The sequence below is a fragment of the Thunnus thynnus genome, chromosome 23 (assembly GCF_963924715.1).
Source record: "Thunnus thynnus chromosome 23, fThuThy2.1, whole genome shotgun sequence".
NCBI lineage: Eukaryota > Metazoa > Chordata > Actinopteri > Scombriformes > Scombridae > Thunnus > Thunnus thynnus.
This window is the reverse complement of record NC_089539.1, coordinates 24449339-24463910: the sequence shown is the minus strand read 5'-3', so window position 1 is coordinate 24463910 and position 14572 is coordinate 24449339. Positions and strand designations below refer to the sequence as shown.

Sequence of the window (14572 nt, the reverse complement as noted above, 5' to 3'; positions counted from 1 at the left end):
GGATCAATACTGACATCAATCAAGACATTTTATTAATTTATTGGTATATGATGTAGATGTAGAGATTTAAATTTTACTTTAAATGTGATTGATATGAAATGTGAGTTGATATTTGGAGTAAAGAAGGAGAAAAAGAAGTGAAATCCTGATACTATAGTTTGTTTACGTAGCCTCCGGAGCCGGAGGAAGCTTCCTGAAAGCTGACCAATCAGAACAGAGTGGGTTCATCAGGAGGCGGGGCCTTAAAGAGACAGGAGCTAAAACGGCCTGTTTCAGACAGAGGCTGAACTGAGGGGCTGCATAAAGGACCAGTAGAAGATAAATAAGGAGTTTTTAACTGGAAATCATGTAAAGATATTCTAGTAGAGCCCCAGAATATAAATATGTATATCCTCTTTAAATACCAAACATTACCTTACTGCTTTACTTTGTCATCTGTGATTGCAACTAACAATTAAATTATAATGAAAAAGACTGTTAGTTGCAATCCTATTATTGATTGCATTATTTTTTTTAATTTTATTCTAAAAAGTAGACTTTAAACAACTTTTATTTTATGTTTTTATTTTTTATTATTTATATATTATATAAAATATATATATATTTTAAACTGTATATATTATATGTGTAATTTATACATTTTGATGGAAGCTGAGAGATAGAGAGGGAGGTTGTGTAAGTCCCAGATGGTACCCAGTCACCTCCCATCTCTGCATCACACCACATGCCTGCAAGATATTACTGTATATGTGTGTGTGTGTGTGTGTGTGTGTGTGTGTGTGTGTGTGTGTGTGTGTGTGTGTGGCCTTTGGTCTCCTGTCAGGTTCCTACAACACGTGCAAGCTGGTTGTTGAATCAGACAACAGAGGTACAGCACGGTATAGCAGGGATGTGTCGATCTGTTTTTCTAGAGGCTTGAAGCTGCCGTGCAAAAGTTTTGGGCGCTAAAAATAAAGATGCTTTCAAAAATGATGCTACAAATAGTTTTTATTTGTCCGTTAACTTCATATGAAGTTGAGTAAACAGGAGAAACCTAAATGAAATCAGTATTTGTTGTGAGCAGCTTTGCCTTTTAAAACAGCAGCAGTGTTTCAGGTTGTTCCTGCATCTTGGAGAAGTCGCCACAGTTCTTCTTCAGCTGCTTCTGTCTCTTCATGTTAATCCCAGATAGATCTTTATGACTCTGGCTGGATGTTTGGGCTCGTTGTCATGCTGCAGATGATCAGACGCCTCTCTGATGGCGTCGCATTATGGAAACATCTAAACATCTAAAGGGCCTAAAACTTTTACTCAGTGTTGTATGTGCAGTTAATATGCAAGTTCACCATAAATCTCCAGTTTAACATGCGCTCCTATGGCCATGATATGTGACATCATAACTAGTTTGGAGCTAATCGTGGTCCAATACGCAACTTCCACAAGTGTGATGTGGAAACTTGAAGCCTCCAGTGTACAAACACTGAAAATGGACATTACAGTGAAGAGACATCTGGTGTCCTGCAGGAAAGTCTAAGATTTTAACGAGGGAGAAGGAGGAGATGTTATTTTAAGGATTCTAACAAGATAATTGAACTTTTTTTTGTGGAAAAACCATATTAGACACATTATTATTCAAACTAGAGTATTTTATAAACATCTTAAAACATGTCTGGATCTTTAACGTGCTGCATCAAATCAGAGCAGACAGGTTCAACTTTAAACCTCAGCCTACACACTCGAGTGTTAAAGACTAGCCTTTCTGTGTGTGTGTGTGTGTGTGTGTGTGTGTGTTTAACTATTGAATAATGCATGGCAGCAGTGTGTGTTACGTCCGCGAATGGAGGCAAGTTTGACGCCACTTCAAACCCACAGAGAGAAACATGATTCATCAGGAGTCTGCGAGTTCGCTCCGTTCACTTCTAATGACTTCTGCTGCTTCTTGTGTTTTCTTGATGGACACTTGGTTTACACGATTTTATCTACTTTATACAGGACGAGTCACCACACACTTTCCTGTTTTACATACTGCACACATGAGTGTTTGTGGTTGTATAGCAACCAAAAGCCCAAACTACTGCTGAATGCTGCTGTATAATGATGTGATTTTTCATGTATTTTTTCAAATATTGTAATATAATATAATATAATTTTAGTAAAATTCACTATAGTCAGTTATTAAAAAGAAAGAAATCAAAGAGGAATAAGAATAAGGAGGTCTGATGTCAGATTACAGCCGCTCTGCACTGAACTGGAGCGTTTTTTCTCAAAGGAAGCAACACAAGCGTGAATAATCTAACCTCATGTCGACCCACTCATTCAGCTATATATGTGTGTGTGTGTGTGTGTGTGTGATCTCATTGAGCTGAATGCTGCACGTGGCGCTCACGTTTTCCCTGTCAGCGCCGAGAGAAGCTGCACAAAAAAAAAAAAAACACACACACACTGCAAAAAAAAATGACTAACTTATGATCATTTTATAAGAAGAAATCTTTTTTCTATTGTTAATAATGATTAATAATAGAGACAATATACAATTTATATAATTTACATAGCCTGCACACTCAAAAGCAACCAAAAAACACACAAATAATAAAAACATCAAATACAAAAAGTGAAAACGAAAAAAAAAAAAAGACCCAAAACAATAATTTTATGGTTCAGGAAGATACATTAGAACATTATATATTTTTATTGTTGGTGTTAGTCATGCTGTCTCATTACATTCACATTAGAGATAATATTTCCAACTGTCCAGCTGCTTACTGGAAAGAGTTGATGATTAATAATTTAGGGTGGTAACAACACAGAAAACAAGCAGTGAAAATCAATAAATCAATATCACATCTTATAACGGGTCCATGTTACAGTCGCCTTGTTGAATGACTAAATGTGTCACTGATTAATCTTAAAATATATTGTCAACATAATGTGAACAAATCTCATGTTTGGATCCAAACCAACAATGAACTGATCTACTAACAAGTATTGTGTGTGTATCAAAGCTGATATATCTTATTAAAAACTATTAAAAACACGTCAATGAATCACACCGCTGCGCTGTTTTTTTTTTTTGTTTGTTTGTTTTTTTGAGCCAATCTAAATTCAAATCACCCAAAATAACTTAACATGAGATGATATTCATTTTGCAATTTCTTTCAGGGCCTCACAGTTTGTGGATGTTGGACAGTAGATTCCAGTAACTGTAAAACGGTCACTACCTCCAGGGCAGATGTCTAGAACAATATCTTAAAAACTCTTTGGTATTTTGACGGCAGCAACATGACAGGACGATAAAACGTCTTATGAAGAGTTTTGTCACATTAGTTTGTTTGAAAAATGGCTCCATAGACTAAAAACAACTATCATGTTTTCAGTCTCTAGAGAGTAGTTCTGTGTAAGTACTGTACTTTATAAGTACTGTACTGTACTTTATAATGCAGTACAAAGTCAAAAGGTTGTGATTTGTAGCACAACAAGCTAGCGAAGCTGTAAACAGAACCATGTTCCTGCACATGCTCAGTGGCGTCTGCCTTACACAGAACTACTCTCTAGAGACTGAAAATGTAATCGCTGTTACTAGTCTTTGGAGCCGTTTCTAAACACAGTAATGTCCCCAAGGTTTCAGCTCATCTTCAGCTTTAGTGGATTCATTAAACCTGCATTAACTCAGGGATGGACATTAACACCGGCCACAGGCCAGATGCCAGGGACTTTGTGAAGAGGCTGGTGAATTTTCTCAACCCTACCAGCCACGGTGGCCGGTGGCATTCAGTGGAGTTGTTCTACAAATGACCTGTGGAGGGCAGCGATACACCCTTACTGTGTCTAGTCTGCCGCAAATTTTATCAGAAGAATAAGAAAGCCGGAGAGCGCTTCTAGCCTAATTTGATGGACTATTTTAGCATCAGCAGTGTGGCTTTACATTGCAGGTGTAAAGAGAGAGACTGTCAGTACGCCTGCGCGAGAGAAGAAAACTCATGAACCAAAAGTTAAAAGGCGATTTTTCAGTGAGAAGCAGAGAAGAACCAACAGTGGGGAGATATGAGACTGGCTGGTTTTCAACGAGACAGTCAGTCGATGTTTTGCTCCCACTGTCAGCAACGTGCTTGTAAAAATGTAAAACTGATGGTTATCAAAGACCATAAAACCTCCAAATGCCACAAGGAGGTGATCTGCACTGTGTGTGTGTGTGTGTGTGAGCCGGGTCCCATTTCTGAAGCCCTGGTTAAGGTTTGGGTTGGTCTGTCCACAATGAATGGTAGTCAGTGCAATGTCCTAACAAGGATAGCTGCCCAACCTTGTGTGTGTGTGTGTGTGTGTGTGTGTGTGTGTGAGGGAGAGAGAATTAAAAATGGATAACCATAAGAATAGAACATAACCACATGAAATTTAATTATTAATACTTTTTATGAGAAAAATGTGTACAAGTTTGTTTTTTTTTTTTCCTTTTTCAAAGCAAGACAAACGTTACATAAAAGTTAGTTACATGCAAAAGTGTGATTTACAAAATGATAGCTGGTTAAAATAAATAAATAAATAAATATGTATAAATAATAATATGTATAAATAAATAAATATGTATGTATATATATATATGAGTAGCTGGTTTGGTGCTGAGCAGGTGTGTACAGTTGGTTTTTAGTTGGTTTTTAGTTGGTTTTTAGTTGGTTTTTAGAGCTTTTTCTCTGAGGGGAGGAGAAAAACCTGAGGAGGGGAGCTGCAGAGTCGATGATAATTCTCTGTAGGTTCATAACTACAAGACATGCACAACACATTACACACTGTTTTTTATAAAAAATAGTGATGATTGCTGCTTTAAGGAATTTGAAAGAATTTGTATTCAGATTCAGTTAAATACTTTCAAATTATAACTCATAGAAAAATGGTCATTTCACATTGATTTTCTCTTTTTCTTGTAATATTTTATGTTTGTTTTTTTCTTCTCCACCACTTTTACCCCCCCACCCGATATCTGATTGATTCAAATTGGATTCCCCATCTACTGCCCCGAGGGCTATCAGCTAATTAGCAGTTATTACCATGTATGTGTGTGTGTGTGTGTGTGTGTGTCAGACAAAAATAGCACCTGATCCCGACAGGAAGAGCAGCGGGATAATGGCATTACCTGGGCGACAGCCAATGAGGTGGCAGGTTGAGCTCCATACCCCTCTAAGCCAACCAGAGATCAAGGAATGGCGAGATCATGAATTGGAGCGAGAAGTCCCTGAGCTCTGACTGACAGGCAGCATCTCTCTCTCTCTGTTCATTCAGTGAAAAGCTTCCTGTGGTCGACAGGGAGGATCAACAATGTTTGCATGTTCACTTGGTAAGACTGATGTTTGGTTATTCGGTCATGTAGTTTTCTGGGTTTTCTTCTTCTCATTCATTGGCTAGAGTTGTTTACTTGTTTGCTCTTTGCATCGTTTGTTGTTGAATTGCTTTTATGTTAAACTTTCATTCAGTTGAGTTGGTGGATGTCTGCTCCGGTTGTTGGTTTTCAGCTTGTTTAGTGGATTACTGCAGTTTAGAGTTGACACAATTAGTCCATTGATTGATTTTGATAATCAATTATTTGTTTGAGTAGTTTTTAAAACAAAAATGAAAAATATTTATTAGTTCCAGCTCTTGAAATGTGAATATTTTGTGGGTTTTTTGGTGATTTATGACATTTAAAGGGAATATCTTCATGTTTGGACAAAACCATCTCTGGAACATTGTGGTGATATTTTATAGAGTAAACTATTAATTGATTAATTGAGTAAATCATTGGTGGATCAGTAAATAATGAAAAATATCATAAGTTGTTTGCATTTGTTGTGTAGTTTTGCCACTATTTTAATTTCAGGTATGAGACAGAAAAATAAGAGTTTGTTTAACAGAACAAACTGAAACCAGACACAGACTGATAATAACATTGTGTGTGTGTGTGTTGAGGCTGTCTGGCTGTGGTTATTGTTCCTGATATTGAATTAAGTGGCAGCAGAACATGTTGTTGTTGTTGTTGTTGTTGTAGCCATTACAAGACACAGACACACACACACACACACACACACACACACACACACACACAGTGTTCGATCAGAGAGCTGCATGTTTGTTTTCTTCTAACCTTGTTTAAAAGGAACAATCTGTAATTTGGAGGAACTGCCTGCTTTTTCATTTTACTCAGAGTTAAACATGGAGCTGTAATGATCCATTGATCAATTAGATTAAGTCATTTTTTTTTTTTTTTAAAAAAAAGAAAAAATACTAAAATTCTCTGACTCCAGCTTCTCAAATGTGAATATTTTCTGGTTTCTTTAGTCTCTATGACAATAAACTGAATATCTTTGTTTTGTGGACAAAACAAGACATTTGAGGACGTCAGCTAGGACTTTGGGAAACATTCAGACCAAAATATCTCTCTATATATAGATATATAGATATATACATATAGACCCAAAGATCAAGTAATTGAGAAAATAATGGACAGTTGAATCAGTAATAAAAACAGCAGTTGCAGCTCTACACTGAGATGAAACACCAGGTCAGATGATCTTATCATGTGATTGAGGATAAGAAGGCAAAGTGATAAAATGTCAGATTATATTAAAAACTGCTCAAGAAATCTGTCAGAAATTTCCACCTAATTTAAGATTTTTAGACAGAGATGTGAGAGTCAGAAACAGGAGAAGGTGAGTCTGTGTGTCTCGGCAACATCAGCAACACAAACCGATCAACGGTGTTAATGTTCATAAGCCCTCTGGGTCTTCCTCCAAACGCTCGTTTCTTGTTGTTTTTGCTAACGTTTTTTTTTTTTCTTCTACAAACAGAAATTGATAGCAGTAAAATCCAGGATGAGTCATTGCTGTGTGTGTGTGTGTGTGTTCACCTGTCTCCCATATCAGTTTGGCTGAAAGCCGAGAGACTGCTGGGAAAACCAGAAGAGGCAAAACCAGAAGGAGAGACATAAAATTACAGAGCGGGAATTGAGGGATGATCTACATGTAACAGATATATTAAAAAAGTATTGATCCGATTCAGCATCACACTCCTGTAACATCATCAGACTCACGATGGATAGTTTAGAATCAAAATCAATGCAGCAGAACCAGAGATATCGTATTTTTTATTCTATATATCCTTCTGCCTTTTCAAAACCTGCTGCCTTCGTTACCCACAATGCAACTTGACCGCTGACAGTTCAGAGATAGGGGTGTGTTATGCTAGTAGCGGCTAATGTAGCCCGGAGCTGCTAGTGGTGGAAAGTAACTAAGTATATTTACTCAAGTACTGTACTTAAGTACAATTTTGAGGTACTTTTACTTTACTTGAGTATTTCCATTTGATGCCACTTTGTACTTCCACAAGATTTGACACAATGGATAATATAACAAGCTTTTAAAATACAACACATTGTTAAAGATGAAACCAGTGGTTTCCAACCTTTTTATCTTTTGACGTCTTACAAAAAGCAGTGTGTAGTCGGGGTCACATTTCACATGTCTATGAGTTGTTAACAGCTCCACCAAATAGTGATTTTTCCCTCTAAACTTCTCACATGCTTTCATTTCAATAAATGTTCAAATGATCCAATATTTCAGCAAAAATCAAAGATTAGAGAAAAAGTCCAAAAACTGAAAACAGATTTGTGTATCAGAACTTTGTTTTTTCTTCTTTCCTCTCCCATTAATCATCTCACCACCCCTCAGATTTATCTGCTGACCCTTTAGAGGGGCCCGACCCCTAGGTTGGGAACCACTGGACTAAACTAGCTAACTGTATATAAAGTAGTGTAAACTAGCTCCACCTCCAGCAGCTACAACAGTAACATGCTGCTCTAACACTGATGCTTCACTATTAATAATCTAATGATGTCATATATAATAATATATCAGTCAGAGGGACCAAACCACTACTTTTACTGCAATACTTTAACTACATCAAGCTCATAATACTTATGTACTTTTACTGCAATACTTTAACTACATCAAGCTCATAATACTTATGTACTTTTACTGTAGTAGGATTTTTCATTTTTTCATGCAGGACTTTTACTTGAAATTGAGTATTTTTACATTGCTGCGGTGGAGATCTCTGATTGTCTGGTATCACAAGACTAAAAGTCAAGAGGCAGGAGGATGACTGCTTTCTCTCCTTTTGTGTCCTTTTTGTTTACAGGATGAAACATTAGCACATTTATTGTTTGCACTTTTTGAGTGTAGGTTCGGAGGACTGGGAGGATGTTTTTCATCTGATTTGTTTATTTATGATCCAAAATACTCAAAAAGAAAGGAGGTGCATGTCCTGGTAACGTTCACCTCAGGGTTGATCCAGCTGGGTGTAAACTTCTGATATTTCTGTTATTTGAATGAGAATTATTTTGTCTTGTTTTGATTTAGTTTTTTTTTTTTTTTTAAATCAATCCTTTCTGTCTCTTTTCTATCCACCTCTCTCTCTCTCTCTCTCTCTCTCTCTCTCTCTCTCTCTCTCTCTCAGTACCTGGCTGTGGATGTGAGGAGGCTGAACGTCAGTCTTCTTCAGTGGTTTCGGAAAGGTGTAGCAGCAGCGCTGGGCGTTCCTGTGGGACACGTGCACATCAACCGGCTAAATGTAAGATACACTTTATTCACTTATTACACATCACCAATCGATGGATTGATTGATTGACTGATAAATTTAACTCTTCTTACAGGAGAAGAAGAATGGCATCGAGCTCTTCGTGTCCTCTGATAGGCTGGGGATCTCCGAACCCCGCCCAGCTGAAGAGGTCATCCAATCACTGAACGTCAGGGTCCTTCACCGCCACCTGGGACACTTCGGCATCACTGAAGTCTCTACTGAGGTGTGCATGTGTGTTTGTGTGTGTGAGCCTGGTCTCCTAGGTAACCACGGTTCATTAGGCAGCCTCGTTAGTCCCCGTGGAGACAGACGGAGAAGATGGATTGGGATTATTAGAGTGCAGAGTGCTGCTGCTAAAACTTTAATGGAACTATTAAAGTCCCATCGATCAACCTGAAGAACAGAGCAGCTTTATATATTAGATTAATATTATTACTCTCTATCATGCAGGAATGAGGAATATGACTGCTCTCCTGTAATAATGTTACAGTAACAAATCAGAAGCTCCCTGTAAGTCTCAGTATCAGTTTTTCTAAACTTGATGAACTTTCCCTCCTGCAGAAGAACGTCCTGCAGGGTGAGCAGAGGGATCACGTGTGGAGCCGGGAAGGTTTTTACGCCGTTGTCCTCTTCTTCACCATCTTCGTCATTGTCATCACCTGCTTGATGGTAATATACAGAATCTCACACACATATGCACACGTATTTGTATTTATGTGCACCCTCACAGACTAATGAGATGGGGGGTGGGGCGGGTGGAGGAGCTCAGTGCATCATGGGAAGTCCCCCAGCAGTCTAGGCCTATAGCAGCATAACTAAGGGCTGATCCAAGGCGAGTCTGGTCGGCCCTAACTATAAGCTTTATCAAAAAGGAAAGTTTTAAGCCGACTCTTAAACATAGAGAGGGTGTCTGCACCCCGGACCCAATCTGGTAGATGGTTCCACAAGAGAGGAGCCTGATAGCTGAAGGCTCTGCCTCCCATTCTACTTTTAAAGACTGTAGGAACCACCAGTAAACTGCATACTGGGAGCGCAGTGTTCTAGTGGGATAATACGGTACTATGAGATATGATGGTGCCTGACCATTAAGGGCTTTGTAAGTTAGGAGAAGGATTTTAAATTCTATTCTAGATTTTACAGGAAGCCGATGTAGTGAAGCTAAAATGGGAGAAATGTGGTCTCTTTTTCTAGTTTTAGTCAGAACACGTGCAGCTGCATTCTGGACCAGCTGGAGAGTCTTTAGAGACTTGTTAGGGCAGCCTGATAATAAGGAATTGCAATAATCCAGCCTAGAAGTAACAAATGCGCGGACTAGTTTTTCTGCATCTTTTAGGGACAGGATGCGTCTGATTTTTGCGATATTACGTAAGTGAAAAAAGGCAGTCCTTGAGATTTGATTTATGTGGGAGTTAAAGGACATATATAGCAATATCCAAAAAAACATTTTAATAATGCAACATTTCTACCTTGGAAACCCTAAACTAAACATGTCTCTAGTCTTCAAGGGACATATTTATGTCATTTATATACCGTTCTGATGTCAGATGTCAAACATGGTTAAAATTCTGAAAATTTAGTTCCAGATCGAATGTAAAAATGCTGCCTGTAAGACAAAACCCGGGTTTCAGCTACCCTGACGCTTCATTTGTAATATTTTTTTTTTCTTTCCCGACAAGATGGCATCAGCTCGTCCATCAACATGTCAACATGTACAGATGGATTTGAGACGTTGAAGCTGCTGATATAGTTTGTCTATCTAAGCTTCCTCAGTCAGTCCTCAGTGGACTCATCGGTAGGGATGGGAATCAAGAACCAGCTCCGGTCGAGAGCTGGTTCCAAATTGTCTTATCCATCAGCATCATATACCTCCGATCTTATCAATTTCCTTTTATCGATGCCAGCATGTTTTTCTTGCGCATTTCAAAACAATGACGTCAAACTCGTGCGCCTACACTGCTGGAAACTTGCAACCAAGAGGAGTCATAGCGGAGAGGAAGAAACAGTTGAAAGTTTGGCTTCATTTCAGAAAGAACAGTGACAACAGTGCTTGTTGTAATGTCTGTGAAATGAAACACCAGCAACAGGCGGAAACATTTTTCTATGCAATATGGGCTTAAATGGCAGGGATGTGATGTATTTGACACTCTACGCATGTGTGCCGCTACCTCCCAACCGAGCAGCATGTCTGTTACTGAGGGTAAATATCTTATGTTATAATAATATATGCAGGCAGACTTAGCAGATTTTTTTCTTTGACTAAGAAAACATGAATGAAAATGAATGCTGTATAAATATTCTCTCATTTCACCCATTTTAGATGACAGAGTGTTGCTGCAGCCAGCTCACTTCGCCCATCAACTGTGTTCAGACTCAGGGATAATAAAACAATTGCGCTACTTTTTTTTCCACTCAGAAAATTGATCAGGAGTTAGCGAGGGAATCGATAAAGAAAAGGACCGATAAGCAGAATTGATAATAGCATTGGCATCAATAAAATCTTTTCTATTCCCATCCCTACTCATCAGGAGGAGGGCCTTAAAAAGACAGGAAGCTAAAACGGACAGACAGAGGCTGAACTGAGGGGCTGCATAAAGGACCAGTAGAAGATAAATAAGGAGTTTTTAACTGGAAATCATGCAAAAATATTCCAGTAGAGCCCCAGAATATAAATATAGAGCTGGAAATATGCAGAATATGTGTCCTTTTGATACAAAGTCTTAATGATCAAACAGCCCTTTAAAGCAGTGAGGATGTCGTCACTCCCAGAATGTAAAACTAAAATATTTAGTCCTCACAAAGATAGAAGTAGAAGAGCACACACACTCACACACACACACACACACACACACACACACACACACACACACACACACAGATACAGATCAGCATAATCGCTGACATCATGCTAAACCGTCCACCTCGGCTGCTGTGATTGGCTGAACTAAGCCAACTGCCGTTAGCCAATTTGTGACCCTGGTCAAAAGGTCAGTGTGTCCTGGCCTTTAGCCACACACGCACACACACGCACATACACACACACACACACACACACACACACACACACACACACACACACACAAACAAACAATCACATGGTGACACCGTTTTTTTTTCAACTATTAATAAAATAGTTGATTAAATAAAAAAATATGTACATACAAATTATAAAAATAAAGTAAAACAGGAGAAGGAAAGAGGGAAATACAATTTAAAAACATAAAATAATAGAAAAATAATACAAAATATTGTGTAGTATAATGTAGTTAGCTAGTTAGTTTTTATTTTTGTTTCATGCCAAAATCTGGTCCATCCTCTGTATGAATACAAGACAGTAAAACCTGCATCTTCTGGTAACGAATACACAAAACAAAAGAACAGAAAAAAACATCACTTATAACATTACTTGTAGTACTTATATATGCTTTCAAATGACATATTTATTATCCTGATAAAGGATCTCATCTCCCAGGTTTTCTTCAAAAACAATAACTGTCTAATTTAAATGTTTCATATATGAATTGCCAACTTAGTCTTTGTGCATCATCCATATTTACAAAATCTATTTCTGTTTTTTTTATCTTACTCCCAGTGAAACTTCCAGTCAAAGGAGAATAAAAAAAACAAAATTAAACTAATTTTCTGTCTCATTCAGGCATCATTCCTCCCCGGTCCAGTGTTTTTAGTAATTTAGTTTTTTTTCACCAGTTGCAGTTTGATATTTCAGCCACAAGAGGGAGCACTTGTACACAGAAAGCACAGTGATGATGCAGCTCATAAACAGTGATCTGTACTATGTCCTGTCTCTTAGTCCAAGAGAGCAATTTAAATCTAAATGCAAAATCTTTTCATCACATATATACTATACAAGTGCCTACACTTTTCTCCACTCACAATCTTTCTTTTTTCTCTAATAAAGAGGAAACTGCTCAACATTTGGGTGAAAAAATGTAACTCACTCTCTCCAGTAATGTTGAGGCTCTCTCAGCCGTATGCCGACTGATACTGATCTGGCTTCAGGTTGTGAAAACAAGTAAATGAATTTTGGATGAAGTTACTTTCAGGTCTTACTGTCCCACCGACCTCCTTTGTCAGCTCGATACAGTAACCGAGATGTTTGAAGGCGAGCCGGGCGGTCCCTCCCGGCCAGTAATCTGAGTTGAATATATGACAGGCGGCAGCAGTCGGTGACGCGAGCAGTGTGTTCATTTTGCATCTTTTTAAGTGACATTTTGAGTTAAACCCTCTTTAAAGAGCAGCATTTTGATGTTCTTTATTTTTTTCATGCTTTGGTTGAAAAGAGTCTGTCTAATGCTGTCCAAAGTAGAAAATACTACAGGATAACATACAGAATATAACAGGAAACAATGTGTTCTTCATGCAGAGCTATTCAGCCGTAAAACATATTTAAACTGCCTCGTTAGGTCGGCCTGAAGTGTGCACTGCAAGTTGAATAATAAAGGAAAAAGATGTCAAAAGTAGACATGAAAAAAATGTTGGTAATTGTTGAATTCATTTTAAAAGTAAAAATCAAATCCATCTCTTGTTTAAGCTTCTCAAATGTAAAACAACAACAAAAAAAAGCTTTTCCTTGTCTTAACGTAACTACATGTTTTTGGGTTTTGGACTGTTGGTCGGACATAACACACGTCTGATGACATCACTTTGGGTTTGCTGATGTTGTGTAGACAAAATGATTCAGCTGCAACTAATTTATTATTATTATTGTCATTATGGATTAATCTGTTGATTATTTTCTTGATTAATCAATTAGTAGTTTAGTCTATAAAATATCAGAAAATGGTGAAAAATGTTGATCACTGTTTCCCGAGATGTCCTGTTTTATCCCGACCAACAGTCAACAACCCAGATATTCAGTTTACTGTCACAGACAACTAAAGACAGAAAATATTCACATTTAAGAAGCTGGAATCAGAGAATTTGGACATTTTCTTCTTAAAAAATGACTCAAAACGATGAATCGATTATCAAAATAGTCTGTAATTAATTTAGTAGTTGGCAACTAAAGGATTGATTGACTGATCGTTGCAGCTCTAAAATGATTAATGAATCACTAGTTTAAACAGAAACTGATCCTTGATTTCGTCTCCTGTCTGTCTGATCTCCAGGTTCTGTACCGACTTAAAGAGAAGGTTCAGGGTTCTAACAGACAGCTGAAAGCTCCGCCCCCTGACCTCCACCTGACCCCAACCGTCCCTCCAGACTCCGCCCAGAGGTCAAAGGGCACCAAGGTTCGGCACCAAACGCCAAAACTTCTTCTGCCTTTTACATGTATAAACGCGTTTTTAACGACTCACGGATGATTCCTGGTGTTCTCCAGGTTGTGACGTCAGGAAGCATGGTCCAAGCTGAGCTCCCTCCAGCTGTAGCCACGCCCATCCCCCCCCAGCAGCAGCCAATCGCAGCCTGCCGCCACCTCGCTCCTCCTGTTGTCCCTCTGCCCAGGTAAGTCGGCGAACAACGCTGCGCTGTCGATGTATCCCACAATGCTTTTTACAGAGGCGTATTTGCACCAAACTGGATGCGACATCCGAATTAAGATGTTCTCACATGATGGAGAAAAGCAGTAAAGTAAATAAATAAATATATAAATAAAGTAAATACCAGACATGTGATCTGAACTTGAATTTAAGAGCTTCTATTTTGTGTTCTCTGGATGACTTCGCCTCATTTTATGTTGTTTGAAGTGACAATAATAAAGATGATTTACTTCCATTAGATTCATGGAATTTAAATTGCTCCTTTACATGTTTAAATAATCACTCTTTAACTTGACACTTTATTTTTTTACCTTGAAAACACCAGTAGACAAAATAATCTCCACTCAAGGTCAACTTACTTGCTTCTGTTCTGGTGTTTTCCTACAGAGCACATGGTTTTCATCTGCAGGTTAAGTTTGCTCAGTTGTTATGGAGCTGTAGATGTTCAAACTCTCTATTATTCTGAGCATGGACTCCTCGTCCATGTTGAGCTT

At 38.2% G+C, this 14572-nt stretch overlaps 1 protein-coding gene across 1 annotated transcript in view; it reads left to right on the top strand.

The window, feature by feature from the left end:
• The window catches only part of ptprr (protein tyrosine phosphatase receptor type R), a 46553-nt gene that overhangs the window by 12469 nt on the left and 19512 nt on the right, over positions 1-14572 (top strand). Inside the window, exons 3-7 of the mRNA XM_067581772.1 lie at positions 8458-8571; positions 8654-8803; positions 9142-9249; positions 13707-13829; positions 13919-14043. Coding sequence (XP_067437873.1) covers positions 8458-8571; positions 8654-8803; positions 9142-9249; positions 13707-13829; positions 13919-14043 — 620 coding nt within the window. The remainder of the gene's footprint in view (positions 1-8457; positions 8572-8653; positions 8804-9141; positions 9250-13706; positions 13830-13918; positions 14044-14572) is intronic.